We start from the raw sequence: 18,096 nt of genomic DNA, 5'->3' as shown, positions 1-18,096 counted from the left end.
ATAGCGTGGAAACAGGTTCTTCAGCTCACCGAGTCCATGCCGACAAGCACTAGCACTATCCTACACACTAGGGACAATTTACAGAAGCTAAATTAACCTACAAACCTGTCCGTCTTTTGAGTGTGGGAGGAAACCGGAGCACTCGGAGAAAACCTACATGGTCATAGGGAGAATGTACAAACTCCGTACAGACAGCACCCATAATCAGGATCAAACCCGGGTCTCTGGCGCTGTAAGGCAGCAACTCTACCGCTGTGCCACTATGACACCCCAATGATCAGTTCATCACTGCTATTAATCCACTGATGATAATGGGAAGCTTTTTCAATTGCTTGCTGTCATAGGTTAAGAGGTCCCTCATTCAGTGCAACACCTTGGTCACCACAAGCAGGACTTTGTTTTCTAAAGCCTTGTGTGGGCCTGACAGGATTTGTTTCAGGTTCTTCATTCTGTGCACACACACAGGCAACCGGACTCACTGAGTGAGGTCAAATGGGCTGCAGTGTGCAATTCCATGTTGATTAAACATTCATTCGCTGATGTTGTTTAAAAAAAACAAAAAACACTAAGTACTGCAAAGTAAACCTCAAATGGCCCCAAATGTATTTGGCACAGAGCCAATGAACTCAAGGCATTGATCTTCTTTCCCAGGCCGAGTTGGTTCGGCAATTCTTCTTCTCTCCCTCGCCCTCCCTCTCCCTAACGAACCATCTACTCAGGACCCTGACTTGATCATGTCCCTTACCCTTGACGAGTCAGTGCTTGGTACTGACCTATCACTGCCCTGACTGATGCCCTGACGCTTGGCCCTCCAACTCTTCCATCATCTTGGGGCTGACCCTCTCTACCTGTTGGTCTGAGCCACACTCAGTTGACAGCAAGCTGCCTTCCCAACCCCTGCCCGCATCATCACTACACAAATTCTGCCCTCAAACATTCCTAAGAAAAAAAAACTTTGGAAAAGACCAAAAGGCTTGATTTGCAAGGAGAGACTTGATAGGTTGGAGGCTTTTTCCCCTCAAGCCTTTGCAGAGATGTAAGGGTGAACTTGTTGAGTTTTGTAAAATCATGAGGTGCGTAGATAAGGTGAATGATCACAGTCTATTTCCTAGGATAGGGGAGTCCAAAACTAGAGGGCACAGGTTTAAGGTGATACAGGAAAGGTTAAAAAGGGAACATGAGGGGCACACAAAGGAAGGTGAGTATCTGGAACAAGCTACTAGAGGAAGCTGTCGTGACGGGTATTGTGTCTGTTATTGCCGATTGTCCGCTATAACAGAGTAAGGGATTCACTCCACCTAGTGGTGACTCAGTGAAATAATGAGTTGTTTAAAATACAAAGTTCTATTGAACAACTAAAAATGTATTTATATTACTGCAGGCCAAAAATACTAAAGACTTTTTGTTACATTGTTTAATAGAGTGGCATTGCACAATTTTCAATCAAAGCAATTGCTTGTCAATATCAGTGGCTTCCTGCAATATAACTAGTAGCCTGAGTTCTTAAAGAGACAATGGTGACTGATTACTGGGGAAAATCCGTCTGTTATAAACTAAAATCTGTTATAACGAGGGTGGATTGCAGTTGCAACATTTAAAAGGCATGTAGACTACTATGATGATAAGAAATCATTGGAGATCATTTTTCAATGTTCTATAGATTCAGGATCAGTTCCTGTGGATTGGAGGATAGCAAATGTCATCCCACTTTTTAAGAAAGGAGGGAGAGAGAAAACGGGTAATTATAAACCAGTTAGTCTCACATCAGTGGTGGGGAAGATGCTGGAGTCAATTATAAAAGATGAAATTGCTGAGCATTTGGATAGCAGTAACAGGATCATTCCGAGTCAGCATGGATTTACGAAGGGGAAATCATGCTTGACAAATCTACTGGAATTTTTTGAGGATGTAACTAGGAAAATTGACAGGGGAGGGTCAGTGGATGTGGTGTACCTCGACTTTCAGAAAGCCTTCGACAAGGTCCCACATAGGAGATTAGTGGGCAAAATTAGAGCACATGGTATTGGGGGTAGGGTACTGACATGGATAGTAAATTGGTTGACAGACAGAAAGCAAAGAGTGGGGATAAATGGGTCCCTTTCGGAATGGCAGGCAGTGACCAGTGGGGTACCGCAAGGTTCGGTGCTGGGACCCCAGCTATTTACGATATACATTAATGACTTAGAAGAAGGGATTAAAAGTACTGTTAGCAAATTTGCAGATGATACTAAGCTGGGGGGTAGTGTGAATTGTGAGGAAGATGCAATAAGGCTGCAGGGTGACTTGGACAGGTTGTGCGAGTGGGCGGATACATGGCAGATGCAGTTTAATGTAGATAAGTGTGAGGTTATTCACTTTGGAAGTAAGAATAGAAAGGCAGATTATTATCTGAATGGTGTCAAGTTAGGAAGAGGGAATGTTCAACGAGATCTGGGTGTCCTAGTGCATCAGTCACTGAAAGGAAGCATGCAGGTACAGCAGGCAATGAAGAAAGCCAATGGAATGTTGGCCTTCATAACAAGAGGAGTTGAGTATAGGAGCAAAGAGGTCCTTCTACAGTTGTACAGGGCCCTGGTGAGACCGCACCTGGAGTACTGTGTGCAGTTTTGGTCTCCAAATTTGAGGAAGGATATTCTTGCTATTGAGGGCGTGCAGCGTAGGTTCACTAGGTTAATTCCCGGAATGGCGGGACTGTCGTATGTTGAAAGGCTGGAGCAATTAGGCTTGTATACACTGGAATTTAGAAGGATGAGGGGGGATCTTATTGAAACATATAAGATAATTAGGGGATTGGACACATTGGAGGCAGGAAACATGTTCCCAATGTTGGGGGAGTCCAGAACAACGGGCCACAGTTTAAGAATAAGGGGTAGGCCATTTAGAACGGAGATGAGGAAGAACTTTTTCGGTCAGAGAGTGGTGAAGGGGTGGAATTCTCTGCCTCAGAAGGCAGTGGAGGCCAGTTCGTTGGATGCTTTCAAGAGAGAGCTGGATAGAGCTCTTAAGGATAGCGGAGTGAGGGGGTATGGGGAGAAGGCAGGAATGGGATACTGATTGAGAGTGATCAGCCATGATCGCATTGAATGGCGGTGCTGGCTCGAAGGGCTGAATGGCCTACTCCTGCACCTATTGTCTATTGTCTATTGAAATGTTTACAGGAATATGTGCCAAATACAGGAAAATGGGATTAGCTCAGGGGGGCATCTTGGTCGGTATGGACATATGGCTCTATGACTTTCAAAGATCAGCAGGTTGGGCCTGTGCTCATGACTTTTAAAAGGATGAAAGATGATCTTGAAATGTGCAGGATTCTGAGAAAGATTAACATGGTAGATGCTAGAGGATGTTTTCCTTTCGGGGGGAATCTGGAACCAAGAGCTTTGTTTCACAATAAGAAGTCATGATTATAAGTGGAGATGAGGAACATCATCTTTCATTGAGTGGCACAATTTTGGAATTCTCTGCCCACAGAGTTATGAAGGTGGAGTCATTGAACATATTCTCAAAGCTGAGGTTAGGCAGACAGTTGGTATGTTGGGGATTCAAGGCTTGTGGGAAGTGGGCAGGGAAGTGATGCTGAGATCACAAGAACAATCAGGTCATGCATACACTCAATGGTAGAACATGTTGAAGGGCCATTTGACCATCCTTTTCCTATTCCTTATTATGTATGTAAAGACAGTTTGGCCCATTGGGCCCGTACTGCTTTTGAGATCATCTGTAACATAGCAGTACTTATTGGAGAGAGTGCTGGAGATTTATATCACACAACCCTCCAGGGCTCCTGCACAATAGAATATTACTGCACAAAACTGACTTAGGCCCTGTTGACTGCACTATTTAGCATGCTGTTTGTGGTACAGAATTTCTGGGCCATAGATTTTAGGTTTAGGTTTACTATTGTCACGTGTGCCAAGGTACACTGAAAAGCTTCGTTTTGCATGCTATCCACTCAAAATCGGATAATACAACACTTAAATACAGTCAAGTCAAACTCGAGTACCACAGGTGGAGTGAAGGGTAAAATACAGAGTGCAGAATATAATTCTCAGCATTATTGCGCAACAGTTCCAGAAACCACGTCCAATGTATATCACTTGCTTCACTTTGGAAAATGTACCAAGTATTCACGGTTGGTTAGTGATATTGACAATTACCACTTGGTGCCACACTCTCTGTCATTGCTGTTTATTGTCACCATTCACATCTGATGAGCAATCAATGATCTGTCCACAGCACGTATTTGAAGGATACTCTGCTGAGTGATATTAGAAAAGCACGGGAGAAGTACCAAGGGGAAGAGTTGGCCAAGCAGCTATCTGCCATAAAGTTGCGTATGGAAAGCACGGAGGTCATCACACCTGACGTTATCACAAACCTCCTTTTCTCTTACAGAGACATCCAGGTAATATAATTTTTTTTTAAAGGCAAACATGCCTAATAGATGATATACGCCAGAAGAACTCTTTTTTTACTTTTAGAAGTTATCAGGTTAAATTTGTATGGCTTTAATCTACTTTTGTTTTGACTGAGTGCTTCTCCGCTTCACTGACAGGATTATGATGGCATGGTGAAGTTGGTGGAAACACTGCAGGAGCTGCCAACCTGTGACCTGGCAGATCAGCACAGCATCCGCTTTCATTATGCCTTTGCACTGAACAGGTACTGTCACTGCTGTTTAGTCACAGCTGAGGAAGAAGGCATGGGCTCTGGACTGAAGGGCCTATTTCTGCGCTGTTTCTCTGCATGAGGGCTGTGGAGGCCGAGTCAGTGGATATTTTTAAGACAGAGATAGACATGTTTTTGATTAGACTGGGTGTCAAGGGTTATGGGAAGAAGGCAGGAAAATAGGATTAGGTGACAGAGATCAGCCATGATTGAATGGCGGAGTAGACTCGATGGGCCAAATAGCCTAATTCTACTCCTATAACTTGTAATCCACAGCCTTCCCCCTTTGATTGATTGAACTGGTTGCAAGATACAGCATAGAAATAGGCCCTTTAGCCCCCCAAGTCATCATCAGGGCGGCACAGTGACGCAGTGGTAGAGTTGATGCCTTACAGCACCTGAGACCCGGGTTCAATCCTGAGTACGGGTGCTGTCAGTACGGAGTTTGTAAGTTTTCCCTGGGACCATGTGGGTTTTCTCCGGATGCTCTTCTTTCCTACCACACTCCAAAGGCGTACAGTTTCTAGGTTAATTGGCTTCTGGAAATTGTCCCTTGTGTGTAGGATACTGCTTGTGTACGGGATGATCACTGGTCGGCGCAGACTCGGTGGGCCGAAGGGCTTGTTTTTTACGATGTATCTCTAAAATAAAGTCTAGTGTACAGTTTCACCCTTTAAAGCGCAGGTGTTTTGGTAGGTTGAGGTTGACTGATAATGAAAGGTTGCGCAGGCTGGCCCTATGTTCATTGCGGTTGAGAAGAATGAGAGAAGATCTTATTGTAATGTGTAAGATTTTGATAGGGTTCATAGGATTGATACTGAGAGGGGATTTGGCTCGGGAGGCGTGGGGGGTGCGGGGGAGGGGTGGTGTGAGGATCTGGAACTGAGGGCATAGTTTCAGAGTGCAGTTGCCATTGAAGTTGGAGATGAAGAATTTCTTCTCAGAAAATGGTTAATTTCGTTCATCTATAAATTTTGTAGAGATTTTTAAAGAGGTGGTGCAGTGGTAAAGGTGGGTTTTCTCTGTGATTTTTGGTTTCCTCCCACACTCCAAAAACGTACAGGTTTGTAGGTTAATTGGCTTGGTATAAGTGTCAATTGTCCCATGTGTGTAGGATAGTGTTAATATGAGTGGATCGCTTGTCAGTGCAGACTTGGTAGGCCGAAGGGCCTGTTACCACGATGTATCTCTAAAACTAAACTAAAAAAAAGAATGATTACAAAGATAAATTGATTTTAATTTAAAGTAACTTTATTGGACAAGCATTTTTGCTTTGTGGTTTGCTTTTGCAAAGATGTACACTGCAGTTCTAGAACAATGTAAATGAACATGTGACGTTTCTGGTTGACTGAACTAAAAGCTTCAGTAAATTTATCATCTGATCTGTCAATTGTGTTATTTTCATTGACATGTTTACCTCAGTTGATAGCGAGGTGTTGCATTATGGTAGGACCTATCAGGGTAGGACTCGCACAGTACATGGTAGGGTCCAGGGGAGTGTGTGTACAACAAAGAGTCCTTTCCATCCAGGTACAAAGTTTGATGAAAGTGGTGACACAGGCAGACAGAGTAGTGATGAATGCATTTGGTGCACTTGCCTCCTTTGACATTGAGTAACGGAAATGGGATGTCTTGTTGGTAAGGCCACATTAGGAGTGCTGTGTACATTTCCAGTCATCTTGTTACAGGAAGGATGTAATTCATCTGGAAAGGATGCAGAAAAGGATTTACAAGGATGTCACCAGGTCTGATGGTGAGAGGTTGGATAGGCTAGGTCTTTTCTCTCTGGAGCATAAAGGTGACTTTTGTAGAGGTTTATGAAATCATGAGGGGCAAGTGTAAGGTGAATAGCCAACAGCGTTACCCCAGGGTAGGAGAGTCTAAAACTGGAGGGCATAAGTTTAAGGTGAGAAAAGAAGGATTTAAAAGGGACCCGAGGGGCAATTTATTCACACGGAGGGCAGCGTGTAAATGGAATGGGCTGCCTGAGGAAGTGGTAGCAGCAGGTACAATTATGACATTTAAAAGACATTTGGACTGGTACGTAGATAGGAAAGGTTTGGAGGATGTGGGTTAGGCACAGCAAGTGGTGCTTGCTAGGTTATGCAACTTGGTTGGCATGGACGAGCTGGGCCGGAGGGCCTGTTTCCATGGTGTAGGCCTCGATGACCTGCTCATTGATCAATCGGGAACTTCCTCAATTCTTTCTCTCAGCCACAGTTTCCCAGAATCCAGTATAGTCTACATGCTAAATGGTGTTGAAGTCTTGCCCACAGTCGAGGGGCTTCTCTAAAACTATAAAAAACCACAAGAAATAGGAGCTGAATTAGTCCATTGAACATACCTCACAATTTGATCATGGCTAATCAAATTTTCCTGCCTTCTCCCTATAACTTTTGATGCCCATTCCAATCAAGAACCTATCAATCTCCATTTTAAAATTACCCAAATGTCTTGGCCTCCACGACAGTTTGTAGCAGTGAATACCACCAAAGACATTCCTGCTCATCAGAGGCACATCCTTTTATTCTGAGTCTGTGCCCTTTGGTTCTGGAATCTCCCAATACTGGAAACATCCTCTCCACATCCACTCTACCTGGGCTGCAGGAAAAGTGGGCACAGAACTACTATGGGCAAGATCATCACCAAAGCACAGCACCGTTCGCCAATGCCTCGACTGCTGATGTGCTGTGAGATCTGGAGACGACTGCTTTAAAGTGATTTGTTTTTGAAACGTTACCATCTATTTATTTTTATATGGGCACCTTTGGACGAAAGGTCCATCCTGCTCTCGAATGGATAGAAGAGATCCTCTGCCGTTATTCTAGGAAGAGCAAGAGAATTGTCCCGGCGACCTACCTAATATCTACGACCCAGTCAAGACCACTAATGCAGCTTGCACATCATTACATTTCTGTTTATGAGCTTGTTCTAAGCATGTTGACTGTCCCTTATAACCACAAGACAGTAGTTGGGGCAGCATGGTGGCACAGCGGTAGAGTTGCTGCCTTACAGCTCCAGAGTCCCAGGTTCGATCCTGACCAATGGAGCTGTCTGCATGGAGTTTGTACATTCTCCCCATGACAGTGTGGGTTTTCACTGGGTGCTCCAGTTTTCTCCTTCACTCCTAAGACATAGAGAGGTTTGTCGGTTAATTGGCTTTGGTAAAATTGTAAATTATGCCAAGCTTGTGTAGGATAGAACTAGTGTACGGGGATCACTGGTTGGCGCGGACTCGGTGGGCCGAAGTGCCTGTTTCTGCGCTGTTACTCTAAACTAAACTAAATAATATAGCAGTCATTTCTCTTCAAAAGCACTATTGGCTGCAAAAAGTTTGCTGCTGATCGAACGTCATGAAAGGCATGATAAAAATGGAGGTCTTTCTTTCTTGACTTTTGTTGCTTTTCTCCCCTCTTTCCAACCCCTACCTCCTGCAGGAGGAATCAACAAGGTGACAGAAAGAAAGCCTTAAGAGTGATGCTGGAAGTCTTGGCGTCGTTTGAGAAGCCTGCCCCCGACATGTACTGCCTGTGTGGAAGAATTTACAAAGACCTCTTTCTCGACTCGTACTGCAAGGATGCAACCAGCCGAGACAACGCGATAGAATGGTAAAAAATCTTCACAAATGCAAGGAAGAAGCAATGGCAAACTTCACAGTAGGAAATTTTCTTTCATATAAAGTGGGGAAATGTTGGTAGAAAAGTAGGGTATTTCTTTTCGCAATGGTAAAATTGGGAAGAGGTGATATTCAGAGGGACCTAGGTATATGTACCACAGAAATTTAACATGAAATTCAGAAACCTTATGTAATGTTGGCCTTTATTATAAAATGATTTGAGAATATCCCACGAGAATGAATAGCCAAGTCCTTTATTTAGCGATGATCTCATGTAAATATAAAATTCTTAAGAGCATTGACAAAATAGATACTGTGAGGATGTTTCCTTTGGCAAGTAAGCAGAAAACCAGAGATCAGTCTCAAAAACAAGAGGTCAGCCATTCAAAGCTGTGGTTTTGAGATACAGCATGGAAACGGGCCTTCAGCCCACCAGGTCAGTGTTTACCCTTACACTAGTTCTACCCTGCCCACTGGGGATCATTTACAGAAGCCAACTAACCTGCGAACCTTTGGAATGTGTGAGGAAACTGGAGCACCCGGAGAAAACGCACATGGTCATAGGGAGAACATACAAACTCCATATGGACAGAACTCTTAGGATCGAACCCGGGTCTCTACCGCTGTAAGGCATCTACTCTACCGCTGCGCCACCTTGCCGCCCAAAGTGATTGATGGGATTTTCGATATTAAGGGAAATGTCAATGAGGGAAGGGCAGGTGCGAAACTTGCGAAAAAGATCAATGCTGATCTCTAACCAAAGGCACCATTTTGAAGGAATTTATGTTTAAATATACTTGCTATCTTTGTGTTGCTTTTTGACCCTGACTCGTATAAATATAGGAGGCAGAGGATAGCATGATATAGGGAGGAACAGACTTTCTGTTTCAGCCTTATTGTAAGAACTGAAAAATATATTACAACAACAAATCTATTGTCACGACAAATTAAGAATAGTCAATGTTGGAAATCCTCAGCAGATCATGCAGCATCTGTGGACAATAACAGAGTTAACATTTCAGGTCAAAAATCATTTATCAGAACTGGGAAAGAATGAAGAGTTCAAGAGTTATTTGTCATATGCACGTGATATGAACCAGAACAATTAAATTCTTGCTTTCTGCAGCATTACAGGCACATGAAATACAACAACAAAAATTACGATAAATTGTCAGTTATTCTAAGTAGACAGCCCATACAAAGTATGTAGAGCAAATGGAGTGGTGCAAAGTCTGCATTTGTCCAGTGCTGAGCTGGGCTTGTGGTTAGGGCTTTGCAGGGCGGTTCAAGAACCTGATTATTGATGGGAGAAAGCTTTTCTTGATCTCAGAAGTAACGAATTTCAGGCTCTTTTACCGACTTCCTGATGGTAGCAGCGAGAAGAGTGTGTGGCCACTGTAATGCGAGTCTTTGATGATGTTAGTTGTCTTCTTAGTTTAGTTTAGAGATGCAGCAAGGAAACAGGCTCTTTGGCCCACTGAGTCTGCACCGACCAACGATCACCCATACACTACTTCTATCCCACACTCTAGAGCCAAATTTTTACAGAAACCGATTAACCTACGCACCTGTGGGTTTTTTTGGCAAGAAAACTGGAGCACCTGGAGAAATCCCACACAATCATAGGGAGAACATACAAACTCTGTACAAATAGCACCACATAAACAGGATTGAACCTGGGTCTAATGCGCAGTAAGGCAGCAAGTCTACTGCTGGGCCACAGCGCCATGCCTCTTTCTTGAGACAGCACTCTCTGCAGATTCCTTCGAAGAGAGAATACAAGATAATTTTTGTTTTTTTCTCTGGAATATTCAGTCTGCTGAGATCTATTTTCAATAATATTCTGTAGATTAATTTAAAGTGGTTAAAGTTCCAATGATCACATGTGTAAAATCCTTTTGAATTTGCACAGTGAATGGCTAGTATCTGGAATGAAGTGTTTCCGTGGTGGTGGAGGCATTTTCAATCTGAGCTTTCAGAAAGGAACGTGATCAGAGCATGAAATTATGAAAAATGCAGGGCTCTAGGGAAAGGGACCAGTTGCATTGCTGTAGCAGAGAACCAGGATAGATTTGCAAGACTGAATGGCCTTCCTTGATTAGTAAGGTCATCAAAAAGCGGCATGGTAGCGCAGCGGTAGAGTTGCTGCTTTACAGCGAATGCAGCGCTGGAGACTCAGGTTCGATCCTGACTACGGGTGCTGCACTGTAAGGAGTTTGTACGTTCTCCCCGTGACCTGCGTGGGTTTTCTCCGAGATCTTCGGTTTCCTCCCACACTCCAAAGACGTACAGGTATGTAGGTTAATTGGCTGGGTAAATGTAAAAATTGTCCCTAGTGGGTGTAGGATAGTGTTAATGTACGGGGATCGCTGGGCGGCACGGACTTGGTGGGCCGAAAAGGCCTGTTTCCGGCTGTATATATATGATATGATATGATATGATAAAAGTTATGGGGAGAAGGCAGGAGAATGGGGTTTGAGAGAGAAAAATAGACCAGCCATGATTGAATGGTGGAGTAGACTTAATGGGCTGAATGGCCTAATTCTGCTCCTATGTCTTATGTTTTTATGGTCCTCTGTGTTCTCAGTTATACAGCAGGTAAATCACTGTGAGTTCAGTTCCTCAACTAGCAAGTATCCATATTCTACACTGTTGTTGAGATCAGTTTTTGCCTGTGATCAGTGTTTGCAGATGAAAGCCAACATCATCTCCATTTCATTAAATGGAACAATGGCTTGAATGGGGATGGGGGGGGAATGATTACAAGTCTACATGTCAACGTAACTCAATTATAATCTTCAATCTAATTTAATGATTCGATTTGGCAACAAACACCAGCAATATCCACAATTGCTGCAGTATATCCTGGCGAGAGAGAACTACGACAAGTTTATTTATTGATGGTTATATAAGTGTCCGAATGTTATACATATTTGGAGGTTAAATTGTGACAAATCTGCTTTCAGATTAGTTACATATTTTGAGCTATATGTAACGTGTCGGTCACTTTGGTATTTTTGGAGATCAGCATGCACAGTTTCTTCTGATTCTGCTTAGGTTATAAATAATGCCTGTTTGTTTCTGTTAATAATTAGGTACCGCAAAGGCTTTGAGCTGCAACCAACCCTGTACTCTGGCATTAATTTGGCCGTCCTTCTAATTGCTACAGGTCAGCAGTTTGAAAACTCAATGGAGCTGAGAAAAATTGGTGAGTACATCACCGTGAAAGGACACTGTTTGCTTTAGTTCACCGAAAAAAATCTCTCAAATCCCACTGTAACTAAGCAGTTCTCATTTAAAAATCAGGAGCAAAAAATAATTGCAAAAGCTAAAAACTGTTGAAGCATGGGAGTGGGAATGGGAGGTGGAGGGTATTCAGGTGATTGAGGAAGGAAGTCTAGAGACATTGTCACCCTTTTATTTTAGTGCCCATACCAACACGTGAGTTGGTGGGACCCCAGCAGTTTTGTTAATCTATTTGGCTCAAATGCAGTACCTCGTCTTGGACAAACCTCTTGCAGGAGTGGAGCTAATCCTCGGAACTAATGGGAAATTCCCAGGGAAATGGGAAAAATTTAAGCTTTTATGACTGCACACCCCATCCAAGGTTCCCTTGGTATCGGGAGTCAAGCTGCAGTGCACATTTGATGCTTGGGGGCATGCATGCTCAGAGGCAGCACACCAAGCCATTGTCACTGCTTTCACTGAAGCATGTAAGAGCTTGGGCTTTATAACACCAGGCAAGCAAAGGTCCTGAACCAACCTGCTTTGACTGTACCATGCTGCCCTCCCACAACAAAGGTTCGCACCGATGTCTTAAAGCTTTTGGTGAAGGCAGGCGTGATGAATGAGCCAGCACAGCCTTTGGTCAATTGAGGAAAAGGGTAGCTGAAGATTGAGACCTCAGGGCTGGCACAATGCTCATGTACTGACATCCAGAAATGATCGCTGCCCTCTTATCTCTGAGATGTGGGCTTCCTGCAGCAGACATCTCAAGGCAGTGGAAATATACCCAACACTCTCCCTGCAAAATCCTCCCAGTTCATTGAAAGGACAAGTGGACAAACACCAGTGTCTTCTCACAGGCCAGCATCTGCAGCATTGAGGCCCATGTTGCACTGAAGTCAGCTAACATTGAACAGCCCCCATTGTTCACATGCACACCTCCAGACTCCTGAAACAGCTCTATTCCGAGCTCTGTCACAAGCCTTATCGGGCAAAGAATTCCACAGATTCAAGACCCTCTGACTAAAAGATTTCCTCTTCATCTCCTTCCAAAAAGAATGTCCTTTAATTCTGAGCTATGACTTCTAGTCCTAGACTCTCCAACCAGTGGAAACATCCTCTCCATATCCACTCTATCCAAGCATTTCAATATTCCGTATGTTTCAATGGCATCCCCCCTCATTCTTCTAAACTCCAGCTAGTATATGACCAGTGCCATCAAATGCTCATCATATGTTAACCTACTTATTCCTGGGATCATTCTTGAAAACCTCCTCTGGTCTCTCTCCAGAGCCAGTTCATCCTTCCCGAGATATGGTGCCCAAAATTGCTCACAATATTCCAAATGCGGCCTTACCCGTGCCTTATAGAGCCTCGACATTACATCCCTGTTTTTGTGTACAAGCCCTCTCGAAATAAATGCTAGCATTGAGTTTGCTTTCTTTACTACTAATTCGACTTGCAGATTAACTTTTTGCGAATCCTGCACCAGCACTCCCAAGTCCCATTGCACCTCCGATTTCTGGATTCTCTACCCATTTAGAAAATAATCTACGCCTTTTCCCCCGTGTTTGCCTACTTGTCCTTTCTCCAGAGATGCTGCCTGGCCTGCTAAGTTACTCCAGCTTTTTGTGTCTATCTTCGGTTTAGACCAGCATCTGCAGTCCCTTCCTACACCATCATACCTCCTCTGCCAGTCATTTAGATCCTAATATCTCTTGATCCTTTAATGTTGAACAATCTATTAATCCTTGTGGTAACATCACTATCCACCTTCTTCCACATTCTGCATCTCTGCTACCCATCCTCTGCTTCTATATTAATATCCTCTGCCCGATTGCCACCCTTTGCTTCTGTATACTGCAGTTTGTTATTTCAGGGCAGACTAAGGATCAAACAGGGAAAACTGAGTAGGTCCAAATGGGTGGTGCGTGCACTATTGGAAAGCTGTCTCATTCATTGTACACAACTGTCATGTTGAGGTCAGGAAGGTAAATGGTGTCCTTTGGCCGAGGTAGTGTCCCTCACGTGGGAAATAATGATAACAAGAACTTCTCCTGACATTCAGGCACCTGTTGCTGACAGTGATCAACTTATCTCATGGGCAGGTGTGAGAATGAACAGTCTGCTGGGGAGAAAAGGGAGTCTGGACACGATGAACAGCTACTATGATGTGGGCCACTTCTTCACAGTCAGCATGTTGGCTAAAGACATCAACAAGGCTGTGCTGGCAGCAGAGAAACTCTTCAAACTCAAGTCTCCTTTCTGGTAAGAGTGAGGAGCGAATGATCACCTATCACTATGTACCTGATTGAACTGCTTCTAAGTGACTCACTTTGGAATTCAGTGACACGGTATTAATGACCAAATTTTAATGACCAAAATGACCAAAATTAAATCAACCACCTTTTAGACATTCTGTGCCACCTTCCTTAATGCTGTAATGAACATTTATGAGGCCACATTTGGAGTACTGTGTTCGGTTTTGGTCACTGCTATAAAAAGGATGTCATTAAGCTAGAAAGAGTGCTGAGAAGTTCTACGAGGGTGTTGCCAGGACTCCAGGGCCTGAGCTACAGGGAAATGTTGGGCAGGCTAGGACTTTATTCCTTGGAGCTCAGGAGTCTGAGATGTGATTTTATAGAGGTGTATATAATCATAAGGGCAATAGATAGGGTGAATGTAGAATTTTATATTGGGTAAGGGAATCAAGAATCAGAGTTCATAGGTTTAAGGTGAGAGGGGCAAGATTGAATAGAGACCTGAGGGGCAAGTTTTTCACACAGAGGGTGATGGATGTATGCAACGAGCTGTCAGAGGTGGTAGAAGAGATGGGGGTTTATAGCAGCATTTAAAATTCAGGTGGACAAGTACATGGATAGGAAAGGCTTAGAGGGATATGTGCCAAAGCATTGGCCACAGGAAGTTGCTTAGAGGGGCATCTTGGTCGGCATGGATGAGTTGGGCCAAATCTATGACTCTATTACTCTAACAGTATTTAAAATGAGAAAGAGTCATGATGTAAAATGACTGAAAGACAATCCTAATGTAGGTGTGTTGATTCATGTCACAAGCTGGAGGATAGATCTATGCAATTGTACAAAATAGGAAAAAGAAATCTTGTTTCCATAAAATTCATAGAAAATAAGGAAAGCTTAAAATTAAAGTCCTAACATATCCTCATCAAAACCTCAGCAAAGTAATATGGAAGGTTGAACTACAGGCTTGTTAATGTTGTGAAGGAAGCTTGTGCTCACTGAGTTTGGGCTCACTCATTTAAATAGATTCAGGTTGAGTTCTTGCGGCACGGTAGCACAGCGGTAGAGTTGTTGCCTTACAGCGCTTGCAGCACCAGAGTTCGATCCTGACTACGGGTGCTGTCAGTGCGGAGTTTATACGTTCTACCCATGACAGTGTGGTTTTTCTCCGAGATCTTCGGTTTCCTCCCACACTCCAGGTTTGTAGGTTAATTGGCTTGGAATAATTGTGGATTATCCCTAGTGTGTGTCGGGTAGTGTTAATGTGTGGGGATCGCTGGTCGGTGCGGACACAGTGGGCCGGAGGGCCTGTTTCTGCACTGTATCTCTAAACTAAACTAAATTGTAGCAAGTCAGATACAAAATAAAAGATTCTGACCTCAAAATTGACAATTGTTTAGCACAGCTAATAGTGCTGAGACAAGGATTGCAATGGCAATGACCATTGCAATTTGCAGCCTTCAACGTATTGGCTTGCCATTGCTGTTGGATGCTTACTGTAATATATATAAATGAGAATGTACGGCACAGTAGTTGTGACTTCCATTAATACGTCTTACAAAACCGTGGATGAATGAACGCAACAACAGCTAAAATTAGCTGAGGTACTTTATCATCAGAGACTGTCCAAGAATGTTGAGCATGCTTTGGTAGTCGTTTATTTTGGCCCCCTGTACATGGATGGAATGTGACTGGCACTTGAAGGCCAAAGAACACAGCAGAGTACATGTAGATAATTTCCACCTGCCTCCCCCTACCCTCATCCCCATCCTCTGCACTGGTACGTCCTGAGCAAAAAGTCTAAGTGTCCCAATGCGAATGGGTTTGTTTGCAATTTTAATGGAGGAAAAATTAAAGGATGTAGGGAAAGTAATTGGGGCAGTGCTTGAGATATATTCTTAATCCTCTGTTGGATAGGTCTACCTGTGTTTGCACTCAATGTTAAGGGTTGTTTCAGTGCCATTGGGTTTGCATCATTGAGTAACTGGAGGAAAAATGCAATTCTGCATTTTGTGGTGACACCAAGACATCTCAATGATAGAAGCATCCAGTTTTATTGCATTCCTGAACAGGGTGCAATAAGTAGTTGCTCCCATTCTTAACACCATCACGTTTATCACAAACGAACAACAACACCATTTCCTGATTGAGTGTGATTGTTTGCAAGTTAATCTTTTCTCGACTGCTCAGCTTGCTTTAGGTTGCTACAATATGTATACCATTGGCTTTGGTCAGTGGGCAATATCATCAATGAGTGGTTTAAAAAGGCCCCAATAAATTAAACCATCATTAAAATTTATTTCCCAAAGATAAAATTGATGTTGGATAGTTGAAAAGCTAGGAAATGATCAGAAGATCGTGCAGCATGTGTGGAGTGTGGAGTCAACATTCCCAATTGATGATCAATTAGAAGGATGGTTGTTGACCTAAGATTATTCTGTCCACAGATGCTGCCTGGGCATTTCTGGAATTGGGAAACCTGTAAAAGATGTAGCATAAGTGTGCCAATGTTTGACAAAAGGCACTAATCTTCACGGCACCACATGGAGATTTGGAGTGGTTATCACTGAGCTGTCTTTCGTCTTGGCTGTTTTTCAGGTACTTGAGGTCCTTGGTTCAGAATCTCATGTTACTGCAGCAATTCCAGAAGATCAGCAATGACCATTCCCCCAAACAAGAGTGTCTTAACTTCTGGATGGACATCATCGTGGAAGCAACGGAGACCAATAGCAATGGTCTACGTTTCCCAGTATGAGATTTTATTTAATCTTGCTTCAATATTTTCTTCTCCTGCCTGAGGTGATGGATTGTAATATTGACACTAGTGTCTCTTCAATGTCTCCCGAATGCCTGTTAATGGCAAATGACACAATTGGTCAGTATTGGTACGTTCTGGCACCAACATGAATACAGCTTCCAGATGTAAACACTGGATATCAATGGAAGCTATTTATCAATTAGCTTCCATTGAGGACGAGTGCAAAATAGAATAGTACAAAGTTGTAGTGCAATGTGAAGTAGTGCAAAAAAAAACAATACATGTGAAATAATGGAATAACTGAACGAGGTATAGGAGTAAAAGAACATGGCAGCAGCTCCGGGAGAAGAGTATGAAAGAGGTAAATGGATCAGGAGTCTGATAACCAGTCTGTGTTTTGTCTGTATCATGTACAACTGTTTGGAAGAAATGGTTCATAGGTGTTGATGTCTGGGCTTTCATACTCCTGTATCTTCCCCCAGAAGTAAGAGTGGAAAGGGAATGGCCAGGCTGAATAAACCAATCATCCTTGCAATTTTTTTTTTGTTTGTTTACACGGAATTTATTGCACACAATTTTATTTAGCGCTGCCATTAATTATAATTGTAGCTACAGTTCAGCTGAGTGCAGAAATAAGCAGTGACAATAATGATCGTTACTTTAAATCTAGTTTTCATTTGAAATAATGCCTTTTATTTCCAGTGATTAATCTAATTCATTAAAGGAGAGTGCTGGGATGGATTGTATGAAATCTCTGGACTGTTATTTGTCTGGAGTAAAACAGCAAAGAATTTCACCCAAATGGCCTCTGTACCAATAGCGCACTGCAAATGCTCTCTGTACCAATATCGCACTGAAGAAACATGAAGGGTCTCGACCCGAAATGTCACGCATTCCTTCTCTCCAGAGTTGCTGCCTGTCCCACTGAGTTACTCCAGCATTTTGTGCTTATCTTTGAAGAAACATTGTTGATGCAGTTAAAGGGTGACAAATACCTGTGTTTTCTTTTTAGGTTCTTATTCTAGAGCCGACCAAGGTCTATCAGCCATCCTATGTTTCAGTAAATAGTGAAGCAGATGAGAAGACGATCTCCATATGGCATGTCTCCTCTGAAGAAGTGGTAAGATTGGGCAATAACATTTCTGCCACCTCTATTACATGTTGGATTCTTGTATCTGTATTGCTTTGCACTCCTTTTTTAAAATGAAGGGATGTATTACCTTGCTTTCTTTGTATGTTTGTGCATGAACAGCATGTTTGAAGTTACTTTGATGATTTCCTGTACTCCATGCAACAGAAGATTCAGTTCATCCGATTACAGCCAGAAGTTTTAAACCTGAGAAGCCCAGGACATCAAACAAATTGCAGGAGTCCTGCTTCTCTGGATTATAGATTTATTATGCTTGCATGGCAGCCCTGTGCTGCACATCATTGTCACTGCTATTCAGCAAGATGAGAAATCATACAGTAATATAGCACAGAATTGGATTAGTTATCTACCAAGTCCACCCCCTTCCTTCAGCTTTACACTCATCCCAATTTATTCTTCCATCATTCTTATCAACATCCCA

At 43.0% G+C, this 18,096-nt stretch overlaps 1 protein-coding gene across 1 annotated transcript in view; it reads left to right on the top strand.

The window, feature by feature from the left end:
• map3k15 (mitogen-activated protein kinase kinase kinase 15) overlaps window positions 1-18,096 on the top strand; it is an 87,839-nt gene that overhangs the window by 15,964 nt on the left and 53,779 nt on the right. The window contains exons 4-10 of the mRNA XM_078408742.1: window positions 4,237-4,405; window positions 4,556-4,662; window positions 8,106-8,276; window positions 11,380-11,492; window positions 13,618-13,777; window positions 16,366-16,516; window positions 17,538-17,645. Of these exons, the coding sequence (XP_078264868.1) occupies window positions 4,237-4,405; window positions 4,556-4,662; window positions 8,106-8,276; window positions 11,380-11,492; window positions 13,618-13,777; window positions 16,366-16,516; window positions 17,538-17,645 (979 nt within the window). The remainder of the gene's footprint in view (window positions 1-4,236; window positions 4,406-4,555; window positions 4,663-8,105; window positions 8,277-11,379; window positions 11,493-13,617; window positions 13,778-16,365; window positions 16,517-17,537; window positions 17,646-18,096) is intronic.

The sequence above is a fragment of the Rhinoraja longicauda genome, chromosome 12 (assembly GCF_053455715.1).
Source record: "Rhinoraja longicauda isolate Sanriku21f chromosome 12, sRhiLon1.1, whole genome shotgun sequence".
Taxonomy (NCBI): Eukaryota; Metazoa; Chordata; class Chondrichthyes; order Rajiformes; family Arhynchobatidae; genus Rhinoraja; species Rhinoraja longicauda.
Note: the sequence above shows the minus strand (reverse complement) of the source record. Positions and strands in the feature narration are given on the sequence as shown.